This window comes from Harpegnathos saltator, unplaced genomic scaffold, assembly GCF_003227715.2.
Source record: "Harpegnathos saltator strain DR-91 unplaced genomic scaffold, Hsal_v8.6 scaffold700, whole genome shotgun sequence".
NCBI lineage: Eukaryota > Metazoa > Arthropoda > Insecta > Hymenoptera > Formicidae > Harpegnathos > Harpegnathos saltator.
In genome coordinates, this window is record NW_020230539.1 from 135,189 (window position 1) to 151,757 (window position 16,569).

At 34.2% G+C, this 16,569-nt stretch overlaps 1 protein-coding gene and 1 long non-coding RNA gene across 2 annotated transcripts in view; one reads left to right on the forward strand and one right to left on the reverse strand.

Annotated features, from left to right (window-relative positions):
- dcma (decima) overlaps positions 1 to 16,569 on the reverse strand; it is an 85,389-nt gene that overhangs the window by 25,180 nt on the left and 43,640 nt on the right. The window contains exons 3-4 of the mRNA XM_025305578.1: positions 11,013 to 11,149; positions 9,538 to 9,714 (exon numbers count right to left, since the gene is read on the reverse strand). Coding sequence (XP_025161363.1) covers positions 9,538 to 9,714; positions 11,013 to 11,149 — 314 coding nt within the window. The remainder of the gene's footprint in view (positions 1 to 9,537; positions 9,715 to 11,012; positions 11,150 to 16,569) is intronic.
- Positions 14,409 to 15,991, forward strand: LOC112590049 (uncharacterized). Its single transcript, XR_003113958.1, has 5 exons — positions 14,409 to 14,718; positions 14,846 to 14,899; positions 15,022 to 15,239; positions 15,328 to 15,541; positions 15,739 to 15,991. It is a non-coding gene; the product is annotated as an uncharacterized LOC112590049 (long non-coding RNA).

Below are 16,569 nucleotides of genomic sequence, written 5' to 3' on the forward strand. Positions count from 1 at the left end.
TTCCTGATCAGTTAATTAAATACTATTTTACCTCGAGTACTTTTCGAACGCAGCTCTGTTTTCTGAACGCAGCATACCAGAGATAACGCTTACTAATTTGCATAAATGTAAATATTAAATTGCATAAACAATACAAAACATACTTTTATATTTTATTCGAATTAAAATAATGGGACCTTTGGTACGAGCATTAGATATACTATAAAGCGATACAAGAATATACTTCAGATATTTGTTATCTGTTTTAATTACATCTACTGGTAACTATCTGTTAACTATCTTGCAAAAAAATTAAAAAAACAGATTCATTAATGAACTTAAGGATTGCCTTCTTTGCTCTTCAATAAGATTTACATAACAGGTATTTGTTATTCTTAAATTAATCTCTATTAAATTTAAATAAAATATATCCATTTAATCTGCCAACAGTTATAAAATAAAGTATTAACACGCGATTTACAAAGTACTTTATTTTAGATTCTACACATTTTTTTTAGAAAAAGAATTAATAATCTCTGGGTTTATACACGCGAAATTGAATTGGTTTACTGAAGATAAAAATTAGCCTCAAACTAAAAATTAGTCTCAAACTCAAACTACTAGAATTTTGGAAAAAAATCAAATATGATTACCAGGTCTGTAAATATGAAACCGGAATTGGTCCATAGATAGCCCTATCTGTCAATGTATTGGGTTGGCAACTAAGTGATTGCGGATTTTAAATGAGAATGAATATTCAAAATTGTAAATTTGCTTTTTTAAATTTTTTTCAACGCATGTATGCGATACATTGAGTTTCTCTGCAATATCACGTGTTGTGCTACGATGATCTGAATCGATAATGGTCTTGATATGGGTCTCATCGACTTCAACTGGACGGCCAGATCGTTGAGCATTTTTCAATGAAAAATCACCAGAACGAAATCTGGCAAACCAATTTTGACACTGCCTTTCTTTCAAGGCTTCATTCCCATATACGGCACATAACTTCTTGTGTGCTTGCGATGCGTTCTTGCCTTTTCGGAAATAATACAATAAAATATGTCTGAAGTGTACGTCTTGCTCTTCCATTTTTAAATTGGGATAAAAACAAAACTAAAGAACTAATCGATATAATTTTTGTACTAAATGAAAGGTAGAAGTCCAAACAATAAGAAAAAAATATAAGTTAGGTACTTTGAACACGTTAACGAAACAAAAGAAAGTGTAAAATCCATCTGTCGACAAAATCCGCAATCACTTAGTTGCCAACCCAATAGTTACCGCCAAACCGCGTCATTGGCGCCATTTCCATTTGTTGACATCTGACAAAGATTTTCAACTCACAACAATACAAGTTTCATACAACAGCCTAGTTTGTAATAGCGTTGAACATGTCGAATTTTGTGCCTGGAAGCTACGATTTGCGGACAGCATCGATTTTCTGTTACCATTTGGAGAAAACTGCTGCAGAATCGCATCGAATGCTTGTCGAAGCTTACGGCGAGCATGCTCTTGGTAAATCACAGTGCCTTCAGTGGTTTAAAAAATTCAAACGTGGCGATTTTGATGTGAGAAACGAAGAACGTGGAAGACTACCGAAAAAGTTTGAAGACAGCAAGCATTGTTGGATGAGGATGACGCTCAAACGCAATAACAACTCGCGGATCAATTAAATGTTACACGAGAAGCCATCTCCATATGTTTGAAAGCCATTGGAAAGATCCAGAAGATGGGAAAATGGGTTCCACATGAACTGAATGAAAGACAGCAGGAAAACCGAAAAACCACTTGCGAAATGTTGCTCGCCAGATATAAAAGAAAGTCATTTCTCCATCGAATTGTGACTGATGATGAAAAGTGGATATATTTTGAGAATCCTAAGCGTAAAATATTATGGGTAACTCCAGACGAACCATCGACATTGACTGCAAGGCCAAATCGCTATGGACGGAAGACGATGTTCTGTGTTTGGTGGGATCAGAAGAGTGTGATCTATTATGAGCTGCTAAAACCTGGCGTAACCGTTCATACTGAACGCTACCGACAACAAATGATCGATTTGAATCAAGCTTTGCGTGAAAACGACCAGAATATCAAAAAAGGCAACACAAAGTAATTTTGCTTCATGATAATGCATCATCACACACAGCAAAACTGGTCAAGGAAACGATTGAGGCGTTTAGTTGGGAAATACTTTCGCATGCGGCTTACTCACTAGACTTGGCTCCGTCCGATTACTACTTATTTGCATCAATGGGACATGCACTTGCTGAGCAGCGCTTCACTTCTTACGAAAATGTACGAAAATGGCTTGATGATTGGTTTGCCTCAAAAGAGCAACAGTTTTTTTGGCGTGGCATCCACAAATTGTCAGACAGGTGGGAAAAATGTATAGCTAACGATGGGCAGTACTTCGAATAAAATATTTTTTATCATTTTCATACGATAAACGTGTATTTTCTATACAAAAATTTCGGTTTCATATTTACATACCTGGTATATGTACAGGTGTCCCATATCTCAGTACGAGAAATTCATGGAGACATAGAGCAGATTAAGACAAACATATATATTGTTCCCATATTGTTTTTCGATATTCACAAGAATTATAAATAAAATTTGACAGGGTATCCGGTAATTAGCTGCCAATCTGAAGTGTAGAGGTAGATTGGGTCAAGCTGAAAAGAAAAGTAAAGTACAATTTTGCAAAAATCGCAATAATTATCGAGTTGTTAATGACAGAAATCTGACGAATGAGCGTGCGCTGAGATGGATGATTGTAGGAGCGTCGCAGCCGCTTGGACCAGAGCGCAGCCCAATTAATCCAGCAACTGTTGCCGGATGCGCGGCGAGGGGAAGGACAACGCGCTGCTATTCATGTTTTATCTCATCGCACTTACGTCTCGTTGCACGCCGCCAACAGCTGCTTAGTCGATTGGGCCGCACTATCCCCTGAGAGGTTGCGGTGCTCCTCCAATCATCCATCTTACCGCGCGTTCACTCGTCAAATTTCTGTCATTAAAATAATTCGATAATTATTGCGGTTCTTACAAAATTTTACTTTTTATTTTACTATTTATTTTACTTTCCTTTTCAGCTTCCAATCTACCTCCACACTTCAGGTTAGCAGTTAATTATCTGATACTCTGTTCTGATTATCTGATAATCATTTATGCTCACACGGAAAAAAATGGTGTTAAATGAAAAAAGAAAAAAATAGTTATTTTATTGTAATAAATGTTGACATCATATGCACTGCCAAAAACATAAGCATTTACTTCGATTATATTTGTACAACAGCATTTTTTCATTATGAACATACAGGGTGTCCGGTAATTAGCTGCCAACCTAAAGTGTGAAGGTAGATTGGGTTAAGATAAACATAAAAGTCTCATACCGTTTTGCGAGGTTCGCAATAATTATCGAGTTATTAATGACAGAAATCTGAGGAGTGAGAGCGCGCCGACATATGTATGTGTGTGAAGTTAGCATCGCCATTTCGTAATTTCGCAAAAAACGAAATTGTGCTGAGTTGTGCTAGGTTTGTGCCACGTTGTACCGCAAGAACCAATCGCCCATCTCAAAAAACAAAGCGACAATTAAAAAAAAACAATTTTTTGGCCAGTATCGCCATTTTGTTTTTTCGAAAAAACAAAAATTGTGCTGGCTGCAGCCGCGGCTACTGAAAGTTGTGCCGCAAATATAAAAACTCTATTTCTTTCCGTTCAAGAGAAAAAAAAATATCAAAGATTTCGAATTTAAGATATAACGTTTATTTACATAGAACTTTTGAACCGTGACACATAAACGAATTCTGCGACTTGTGTTGAGTTGTGCTAGGTTTGTGCCACGTTGTGCCGCAAGAACCAATCGCCCATCTCAAAAAACAAAGCGACAATTAAAAAAAAAACAATTTTTTGGCCAGCATCGCCATTTTGTTTTCTCGAAAAAACAAAAATTGTGCTGGCTGCAGCCGCGGCTACTGAAAGTTGTGCCGCAAATATAAAAAGAGAAAACAAATATCAAAGATTTCGAATTTAAGATATAACGTTTATTGATATAGAACTTTTGAACCGTGACAGATAAACGAATTCTGCGACATGTGCTGAGTTGTGCTAATCGAGTACAACAAGAAACGAATAAGACGTGTTTTGAAAAACTTGCCAACACGGGCTCCGAATCCCAGCACTGGAAAAAGTTGATATCGTAGTTCAGATACCGCCGGCACTAGCATTATCCGAAGTGTACCACGCGGAGGTTGCCTGGTCGGATTTACACCTCTTGTGTGTGTGTGCGTGTGTGTGTATGTGTGTGCGCGTGTGCGCGTGTGTGGGTGTGTGCGTGTGGGTGTGAGGGTGTGTGGGTGTGTGTGTGTGTCAACAAAGATAAGGACCCCACGATTCGTCAATCTCGTAGTATTTAGCGACTCCAAACCCTCTTTGTTGTGTGTGTGTGTGTACATGCGCGCCCGCTCGCATGTATGTATGTATGTATATATGTATATACACATAAATATATAATTTGAGAATATTTCAATCTTTTAATTTGGCGAGAGAATATAAATACATATATGACCTTTAATTAATGTTTGCTCATTAAGAACTACTGACTTACCTTTACGCGATGCGTCATCATAATAAAGCCATCTGCAACCTATTTTAATGTAAGCAATGTAATGACCTACAGATGCTATATTATTACTACCTTCATATGCAATTATACCGGATAAAATGTATTTGTTGTTGCAAATAATCTGTAAATCTGTGGGAAATTCAGATAACATGGTCAATTTTTCATTACCACAATCAGTTTCTATAATTAAATGTGGACCATAAGTAATGTGTGATTGCTGAGGTTTTTTGCAACATATTCCAGGAATGTCAAGCCCTTCGTTTAATGCTTCCATTAAAAATTGCATTCCTTTTTCATGTAACATAGTATAATTGACATCACAAAGGTACTTTCGACGTATTTTTACACGGTTGCATGTTTCGCAGGTATTTATTATCGTAAAACTTGGCACATCTTCGAGCAACCAAGTTGCGAGATTAGCAATATTAGAAATAGCGTTAACTTTTATTATATAATCATTTGTAATATCTGGCTTTAATTGCTCGAGATTGCACAATATTGTAGCACGTTCTTTAAAGAAATGTGTACTCAACCCCTCTTTTATTAATATTTTGGCGCATAATATTAATTTTGATTGTGTTTCCAATAATGCCATATTATATGCTTCATTATTTATCAAACTTGTGGATAATATTTGACATAAACTATCAAATCCACAAGTATTTGTTATTATTAATGTCATTTTTCCACTTTTGATATTTTTGCAATAATTTGCATGCGGTATTACAGGCAATGTAATATATTTATCGCTATTTGTGTCAAAATTGGGGCATGTATCAGTATAGCGATAAACAGCCTGTTTTTTAGTGTTTTTATTGCGCCAATTTTGCTGGGCTTGCAATTCTGATAATGCTGTTAAATCGTCATCTGTAGAGCTTTCATCGCAAACAGAAATATGTGCTTCAACGATAGAGTCGTCTTCTAATTTTCTTGCAATCGCTAATTTTATTTTCCCTGATAAACTAGAAATATGTTTACTAACAAATTTATCAGCTCTCATAGGGAGAGACACATCTCTCAAAACACGGTTTTTTAAATCATTAAATTCTGATTCTACCGCTGCAGACGTTGCATTTATAGAGCCATAATTAAATTGCACACATAACTGCAGTAAACAATGGAAAGTATTTTAATAAAACTTTAAATTTCTTTGCAAAATCTATGCAGTAAAATCCATTAATATCGTAGGATTCTTCCAACCCACTTGTTTGAGAAACGCAATCGTTAAACATTGCATCAACCCAATGGTGTATATTTATTTCGCCTGCATCTTCATCGTTTAAAATATTTTGGTTATTTTCATCTTCAGCAGATATTGGTAGATTGTCATCAATTATTGATAATGCATCTGTATCGCTGCGTATATGCGATGTTAAACTATTTCGTGCTCTTTCAGTTAAACTATTAGGACTTTGATAAGGACTTACCGCAAGTATTAAAATATTACGTGCAATTTCTTCAAATTCGTGGAATGTATTTTGTTTTCTTAGAACTGCCATTGCACGTAAAAAAAATAATCTTACTATAGATGGTTTGCCAGAAAAACACTTCCATCTAGCAATCATATTCATATAATGGCAAACATCTAATCGTATAAGGCACGATGGTATAGATAATTTTGCACCAGTCAATAAAGCAAAACATGTAGATAAATAATCATACAATGTAGCAGATTTCGCAAATGCTCTTGCAACAGCTCCGAGCAAAGCTTTGTCAAAATCGGTAACTACTTCTTTAGGAGAAGGAAATGTCGACTTTTGCATAGCACCAGTTCGTAAAAATTCTTGTAACCAAAATACTATCGTGTTTGTATTTTGTGATGCGGAAATCATTTGAAAAATGGGAGCTGTATTTTCGGAAATTTGTGTAACTGCTTGATACAGATATATATGTGAACACAATTCACCATTTGGCAGTTTAATTTTTTTTATTAAAGATCCAGTAGCATCATTATATAATGTCATGTGATATTTCTCATATATAGCGAATTGTTCTCGTGTCCAATAATGCACAATTAACGGATCCATCCCAATAAATCTAATCGCGCCTTCGAAACGTAAATTATATTTCATTAACAAAAGATTCTCAAACATATTAACACATGTTGTACCTAATAACTCGTCATGCCGTTCTTGTTTAGCTTTCCGAAGTACATGACTCGTATATAAATGTGCAGGTTCGTTATCTCCAACATCCATTAAAGTATCAGCTTGTTCTCGTCTCCACATACAAGGAAGTGTCTTACCCTCTACTAACTTATAGGCGACTTTTTTACGATCAAGACCTTTTAATTGTCGCTTTTTCTTATGTTTTATGCTTGAATCATAAGCATGAACCTTACATTCCATTATTACATCTTCCTTTTCCTGTGGAGCGTTTATAATTTGTCCAATAAACTCACATTTACATTCAGTGCATTTGCCAGTAACGGTTAAAAATATCCCACTTTCTGATATTTGTGAATTCTTGAAAGTAAGTGCACACGGTAATTTTGTTTCATCATATAATCGCCTATAAAGTATGCTTGTCCACGCATAGCGTCGTAATACACGTATATTACGTTTACCACGATTTTTAAATTCGTATTTTACTACTTCATCAGATATTTGCAACCATATATCCGTGACATTCATCGAGAAAGAAATCGTGTGACTATTATTTAATGTGTCAATTGTTGTAGCCGAAATATTTGAATCGTTTTCTTCTATTTTAATATTACGTATTGAAAGTAAGTCTTTATAAACATTGTAACGATTTGATTTTAAAATAGTATAAATATATTTCGGTTTTATTAAGTTATCTAATATAGTAGACAGTTGTTTATATAGATTACAACTCGGAGGTGCAATGCGACCATCATCTCCTATGACATCTTTAAAATCTTCCGATTGCAATAATTCAACCAACTTTCCGACGAAAGCCATTGTAGGGAATCAAGAGACGTGGCAGCGTCTCGTGCCAAGTGTGCGAGAAACGGCGTGAGGCCTAGAGCTGCCAGATTCGCTGCATTGCCCTCAAGCCCACGCATATGGAGGGAGAACGTATGCACGTATGAGCCGTGTCCGTGTGCGTCCGGCGTTCGGCAAGGTTCGGGCAGTAGAAAAGGAAAGCGCGATCTGCGCAATCTCTTTCTTTCGTATAGTATAGCTGTAGCTACGGCTGCGTTCCGAAATTCACTGTCAATACTAAAAATATATAGTTTATATCATGTATACTATAATTTCAGTGCTGGCAGTGAATATCAAAATAGGCCCTATTCAACTAAGCACAAGTCTCAGAATTCGTTTATCTGTCACGGTTCAAAAGTTCTATGTGAATAAACGTTATATCTTAAATTCGAAATATTTGATATTTGTTTTCTTTTGAACGGAAAGAAATAGAGTTTTTATATTTACGGCACAACTTTCAGTAGCCGCGGCTGCAGCCAGCACAATTTTTGTTTTTTCGAAAAAACAAAATGGCGATGCTGGCCAAAAAATTGTTTTTTTTTAATTGTCGCTTTGCTTTTTGAGATGGGCGATTGGTTTTTGCGGCACAACGTGGCACAAACCTAGCACAACTCAGCACAATTTCGTTTTTTGCGAAATTACGAAATGGCGATGCTAACTTCACACACATGACATATGTAGATAATTGATGAAGCGTTGCAGCTGCTCAAACCACAGCGCGGACCAGTCAATTTAGAAACTGTTGCCGATGAGTGGCCAGAGGAAGGACAACGCGCCGCTATTTGTTGTTTTATCTCGCCGGACCTATGTCTCGCCGCGCGTCGTCAACAATTACTGGGTCGACTGGGCCGCATTGTAACCCGAGGCTACGACGCTTCTCCAATCATCCGTCTCAGCGCGCTCTCATTCGTCAGATTTCTGTAATTAATAACTCGATAATTATCGTGAATCTCGCAAAACGGTATGGAACTTTTATGTTTGTCTTAACCCAATCTACCTTCACACTTTGAGTTGGCAGCTAATTACTGGACACCCTATATATGATGATGCATGATTATACATGATCATATATGGACAAAATTTATATATGTATGATTTTTTCCAGGAAAATCTGTTAGGAACTAAATCAAGTGAAAAATTCCTAATTACTTAAACAAAATCTAATACTTACGATGACTTTTTTACATTTTGTCATCAAATAAGCAATGTATTCAAAGAAGAAGAAAAGTTATTTTTTAAAACAACTGTAATTTAGACATTTTAATGACTATCCGAATGATTATTCTATATAAAAAAAAAGTTTTTATACAATATAAAACAACATTCTTAAGTGGTTCATCTGTTGAACACTTATTTAGCGTTGGAAGAATGCCTATTTAACAATTTTAATACCACAAGCATTTAAATAATGACTATAGAGCACCAGCTTCTTTTAAAACTTGATAAACAATTCTGATAATATTCAATTTTTTATTTTTTGAAACAATTTATATTTCAATTAATTTTATCCAAATTTTATATTCCAAATAAATTTTTCTCTTTGTTTCGCTCTCTCTTCCTCTTCCTCTCTTCTCTTCCCTCATAAAACTCATTAGTTTTATTCTAGCATTTACCAAAGTAACGGAAAAACTAATGATTCATTACTTTTTAAATAATAATAATTATAACGAGTTACTTTTCGAAATTTGTAATGAGTAACTATAACAAGTTACATTTTAGAGAAAACAACAGTAACGAGTTATTTTCATAAAGTAACTTTCCCAACCCTGAATAAATATAATTGTAATAGAAGGAAAAAGAATGTTTTTATAATTGTAATTATTGTAAATTGTTCTTCACTACATTAACAAATATCCTTTTTAAAAATCGTGATATACATACAAAGAAGAGTATATATATATAAAAGTGAAGAGTCTTTATTGAATAGATAAAGATCTTGGGCGTAATATGAACGAAAGTATCGGCGAAATTATACCCGTGTCAGCCTCGGATTGCGGCATAAATTCTTGTAGCTCTGCTATCAGTTTGCTGATCTCTTCCGAGTCCTTTCGAATGCTACAAAGTTCCTCTTCATTGAAGTCTGGTCTAATCTGTTTGCACAAGAGGATCTGCGAAACCACATTGCTGATATACGAAGGACCGGTACGGCTCTCTGTAATGTGATAAGATAAATATGCGTCATTAGATTTATTATATTTACTGCTGCATTTCGCCGTCTTTCTTGTTTCAAGTTCCACCAGGACTGATTCCAAAAGGGCAAATATTTTAAAGGAAATATCAGAAAATAATAATTATAATTATAGCATGGTAACCAAGATGTTGCGCGTAACTCCTTTGCTACTATATAGATGGTATAAGAAAATATATAAATATCGCGTGCATGTAAATGGTTTGCTGATTTATTTGATTTTTGAATAAATTTCATATTATTGAATAATTTGCAAGCTAGTAATAGCTTCGGAGCGCAAAGTCATTTGCAGCGAAAACATTAAATTATTGTGAATGTTAATATTTGTAACCGAGAGGAAAATATTTACAGTAAGAGTAATGCATGTCGAAGAAATGACAAATCAAATTCTATTTCTTGAAACGCGAAAATGTTTTATTCCGAAGCTTAGAAATGTAGGTACTATCGTATCCTGTAGACCTATTTCGTAACTTTTAACGACTGTCGTTATTGTTGCGTTATCATTGCGTATCTTTTCTATCATATATTATATCTGTGCAATAACAATGTAACGATACTGACACTGTCATTAAAAGTTACAGAATAGATTCTCTAATTTACTCTAATGTTGTAATTTATTTGCATCTGACAAATGTGCTGGTGAAAGTGATATACCTATATTTCGAAGAAATGTGCACGGTAAAAATTAACTTGATCATAGAAAGCGATATATAGAATAGAAATTGTGGGATTTGTTGATATAACTGTTTACAACTGCGCGAGATAGTTTTCAGAATTATGGTCAGTTGAGGTACGCCATAAATCAGTCTATTCGTTCCGGTTCAAAACGGTCGCAGAAACTGATTTAACGTTGTGCTTTGGCGTAACTCGATAACTGTGACACGACGACGCCTTCAAAATAGCTCTTGCAATTTTTTGCACAGAATTTCTACAAGCATTATAATTAATTAGAATTGCTTATCAATGGAAGAGTTTACCAGAAAGCGATAAACAATATAAATGAAATTGTATTTGGTCGACGTGAATACTCATTGATTCATTTATCATCAAAATTAAAATCGCTTACGATCATTATAACTTCCCCGCTTACCCATCAAACTATAATGATTTACTGAAAACATCAGTAAAAGAAAAGAAAGAAAAATGATCATACAGAGTGTCTCTGATTTGTTTTGCTCCTTCTCTCTACTTATGAATTTTTTCAGTGCTGATTATTGCAACATTGTTACAAAATAGAAGAAACTTTAATATGTATGACTTACCGTAATATCCGGACATGTCCATAGGTATGATTCGTATAAGATTTTTGCTTTTATGCAGTTCACGTAAGAAAAGTTGCGCCACATAAAACAACAATACTAAATTCGGGCTATCCACCGGTATTCCGACGTCCATAGCGCTGTAACAAGATATGTCATCAAAATATCTGCATCCATTTGAATTTCATCCAAACGAATTGTAATATAACGTCAATTACAATTCTGCTCTTATCCGTCATTACGAAATCTTGGAAAGTGATACGGAAGAAAGAGACAAGAGGAAGTATAGCACTGTGCGGTTATAAAAACCACAATGTAAAAATTAGGAAAGATCGTACTATTCTTATCGAATACTTAGAAAATTAAATCGCATTATTGCATTCAAGAAATACAAATCATTTTAATGATTTTTTTATTGGGTATGATTTATTCGAAGACATATAAATCCGACTTCCTCCTTTGTCACAGTTACAATTTGTCGAATTAATTGTATTAAAAATATAATTATAATATCGTATAAAATTGTTGACGGTTAACAATGTGCTCACATATAATAAAAGTTTTCTAAAACGACAACAGTTTCAAATAATTCTGTTCAAACTGTTAACATGATTTGTATTTTTGTGATGCATTATCTCAAACAAAGGATAAATAAACAAGGAACAATTGTATTATTTCCTTACTTAGAGGATCCTGTTAATAAATATGTTGTATAATAATAAATTCTAAAATAGTAGAGGTTATCGTAAAACATCGCAAAATATAGCCCGATAACGCAAGGCTGACAACAATAAATAACAAATAAAAAAATAGATAAAAGCTGCGGAAAAACCAAGTTTACGATTAACTGTTTTACATCAATCATCGCGATAGAGTATTGAAGGAAGGTCTAGCACGGGAAACATTTCATTTAACTTCCGTTCAGTGAGATTCCAATTAACGCGCGAAATAGATTGGCATGACTGAAGGAAACAGACTTCGATCTGTGAATATATTCCTGAATGCTTCTTACTACTACTAATAGCAAAACGACTAATCGAAGTTTTCGTGTAATTTCTTTTATCACCTTTTAGCGTTTATCACCTTTTTTAACAATACCGTATATAAAATGGTTTTATATTTGATAAAATATTAACAACAAACCTCGAATAACGAAATACACAGCCTGTCCCAGATACGATGAGACTGGTTCCATCAAAGTTCTTAGCGCAGCGATATCTATGAGTGAATGATGGTAGGTGAATGTTCTACCCTTCATCTATTTAACCTCAAAATTTGAGCGAATTCGGTTGATATTTCACTGTGGTTTGACATTTTATGTAAAGTCACTTTGTGTACGTCGGTCGAAAAACCAACTTTTAAATTGGGTAAAAGTGGTGCAGAAACGTACGAAACGCTAAAAAATGTGTACGGGGATGAATGCATGTCCCGTGCACAGGTTTTCCGTTGGTTTGGCCGGTTCCGTGACGGTCGTGAGGACCTTGCAGACGATTGAGCACCGCCGCCAAAAACCATTCGCAATAAAGAAAATATCGAGAAAGTCAAAGAAATTCTTCGAAACGACCGCTGTGTGTTTGCCCAGATATTATCTGGGAGTTCTACAACGATTGTGGGCCAGAATTCGACGAGTTCGACTGGAATATCGAGAGCCAGGCAGTTGGTTTTTGTTGCAAGATAATGCACCATCGCACAAAGCCATCATGGTACGTGAATTCTTTATCAAAAAAGGTATCATTGTTATCGATCATCCACAGTATTCACCTGACTTGGCTCCGTGCGACTTCTGGCTATTTCCCAAACTGAAATTGCCGATGAAAGGAAATCGTTTCGATACCATCCCGGTCATCCAAAAGACTTCGACCGCCATACTAAAGGCCATTCCAGCCGATGAGTATAAAAAATGTTTCGAAAAATTTGTTGAACGTTTCCAGCGCTGTATTGATTCAGAAGGAGACTATTTTAAATAAACAAGAATAAAAAATCAAAATAATAAACGCTTTGTATTTTTTTTAGACCAGTCTCATTAGATCTGGGACAGACTGTGTATATAAATGCAGATCAAGAAAGAGCTTACTTTTGTTGTCAATAGTTTCGTAGTAGGCTGTATATATATAGTTTGGATTTGATTGGGGACTCGAATAAGTTCTCACTGTTTTTTCGAGAAAATGAATGCTTCATTTAAAAAAATTAGTAAAGAACATGTCATTGAAAGTATTGTCCATCGCTAGCTACTACTTTCTCCCAACTTTCTGGCAGCATACCCTGTATAAGATTAATCAATCAAGGCATATTGTTAATCGCAATGTCACTTTTGAGAGGTAATAAAATGTACGAATATTTGGATCTCCATATATATTACAGGTAAGATAATTTTGTATTGTGAAAAACAATATTATTCTATGGAAGAAAGAAATAGTGATATAGATTATAATAATTATAGAATAAAATAATATTAAAATAATTTTATATTTATTATATTTGATTTATATGTTACATGGTTTTCTTTACACACACATTCAATTCGATACTATGCTAAAACAATATTTCAGAATGGGGCATTGGAAAACAGATGCTTTTTGATATAATTGTATTATCTTCCGCATTCTTTTCAGGGAAGAGTAATAATATAATTTTCCTTTTAACATCATCTAAGCACCACCTGTGTAAAAGTCCAAGAGTGCTAACTATATCTATGTTTATAAGACTTGATGAAAATGGATACGAAAAGAGATTAGATTTTTCTTCAAATTTTCTGCCAATCATTTATAATATTTTATAATATTTTGAAACTGAGAGTGAATATCAAACTCAGCCTGAAATGACAATGCAGTTTACATGCTTTATTTAGAATAGAAATTGACTAATAAGCAAATAATTAATAAAAACAAAAGTATCACCGTATTATTGTTGCAATCTCTTCGCAGTATGATACATTTTGTTATTGTTATCGACAGCAGTGCAGTGATGGAAAATCGATATATCGAATTCTATCGAGAATCTTCTGTTAGAAGTACTTTAGTTTTCTTTTAAATCACGTATAAAATCTGTTGGAAGTATTGCTGAGCTACGGAATTTTGCTTTTCATTTCAATTGTTACTATTAGCAATAGTATTTGTTTCTATCATTTTCATATCGTATTCGTTTATATCTATGAGTATGCAAATATATGCGGATAAGCCGGTAAGTTGATAAAGAGGAATAATTAGGTTAAGTTCATCTTGCCCAGATAGCCAAACCTGCGCGAGCAGATTTCGAACAAAGCCTGCTATCATAGTTTGATGGCAAATAGGCAACAAATTTAACGCAGTATCTGTTATATCAAATTATACCGCCAATCTGCGGTCAAATATGCGCCAGATCTTGCTGTCGGATATTTGATGGCAGATTTGTAGCAAAAACCGCGCAAGACTTGCAGTAATTTGACGGCAGATTGGCGGCAGAAACCGAGCAAACTCAGCGCGCAGACTCTACGCGTAGTTTGGCAGCAGGACCTGTGCGGTTTCTGCCGACAATTTGCTCGCACGGCCTGTCATACAGGTCCTGTCGACAAAACACGAGCCTAATGAGGACACAGATGGTTATGGTTTTGATGTGGAGATCTGATCGAAATTGGCGTCAATCTGCGCGCATTCTGCTAGCATTTTGCTTACTGGGATAGTAAGAGAATATGACAACAGTGACGATCGAGGTTTCTATAAAATAACATAAGGTACGATTATTTTTAATTACTGTAATATACATAGAAACAATTATTAAAAAATATTTTGCGGGAAGCTCGTATTGTAACCGTTGTTGAAAAATATGTTATATTTATCATGATTGTACTGTTTTCACAGACAAACGTACGTTTCCTGTAAACTCTCATAACAAATCACATGTCACAATTAATTGTAAGTTTTTTTTTTCAATATAAAAACAGTTCTTTACATTATAGCATTAATAATATTGCATTGTTACCAAGAAGCTATTTATATTTTTTTATATAACGATATAATTGTTTTGTACAAAAAAGCCGGTTTAAGCGAAAAGTCTATAATGGCAGCAATAAGTGATTTACGAAACCGTATTGATAAATTACAAGGAATGGTGACACAAATTTATATTGCTACATGCCATCCTGCAGAAACATTAGACAATTCTATCGGGATTCCAACTCTACCGGTGATTTCTATGGAAGATTTCTGCGTATGGGAAGATTTCATATTGGAGGAGGAGAAAAAATTGATTATGGTAAGAAAATATTTTTCTTTTTCCTTGTGCTTAAAAGACTTATATATTACTGCGACCTTTTTCTATTTTATTATTTTATATATTATAGATTCGAGTTAATAGAACATTGCACGGAAAATTTAAAAGGCTCTATATATTGCAATCTATATAATGCGCAAACTTATGACAAACAAAGTCGCAGTTAACTTCAATTTGAAAGGAACAAACAGAGAATGCAAGATATGAAAATTGAAGGGAACAAACAGAGAAGCAAGATATGAAAAAAAAATTTCAAAGCACAACATCTTACATTCTTGTTATTGGTAAGATTTATATAATATATATAAGTCGCACATTGTCGCTATTTTCATAATAATATATTTTACTTTTTTTTTCTATTACATAAATATACAAAATTCTATACTCAGTACAAATTTAATATTTGCACAACACGAGACATTTGTATTAATATATTCAGTTATATAATACTTGTAGTATATAATACTTGTTTTTTCTGTAGCTATTGTGAAGAAACATGCACAAGAAAGGATAGATAGAGGCCTTCAATTCACATATAACAGAGAAATTGCTGATTTACATATTGCGAATTGGTTAAAAGACGCAAAAAAGACGTCTCGAAAATGAAGTACTTCAATTACGGAAAAGCGGGCAACAAGACGAATAAGAAGAAAATGAAACTGCATAAAAAACTTTAATAGTTTGCTTGTAACATTTTCTTTAAGGCTTTTGGTTATTTCATGCTTTTAAGTTCCATATGTACACCTATATAGAACAAATATCCAAAATACATTTCAGCGATATACTGTAAATATCGTAATATCTGTAGAATATCCCTCAGATGTATTTTAGACATTTATTTTATATGGGTATTGATAGTTTATAACATTTTCTTTAAGACTTCTGATTGTTTCAATATATTTTAGTTTCATATGTTTGTATATCTATACAGAACAAATATCCAAAATATTGGGTTGGCGACTAAGTAATTGCGGATTTTGTCGACAGATGGATTTTACACTTTCTTTTGTTTCGTTAACGTGTTCAAAGTACCTAACCTATATTTTTTTCTTATTGTTTGGACTTCTATCTTTCATTTAGTACAAAAATTATATCGATTAGTTCTTTAGTTTTGTTTTTATCCCAATTTAAAAATGGAAGAGCAAGATGTATACTTCAGACATATTTTATTGTATTATTTCCGAAAAGGCAAGAACGCATCGCAAGCACACAAGAAGTTATGTGCCGTATATGGGAATGAAGCCTTGAAAGAAAGGCAGTGTCAAAATTGGTTTGCCAGATTTCGTTCTGGTGATTTTTCATTGAAAAATGC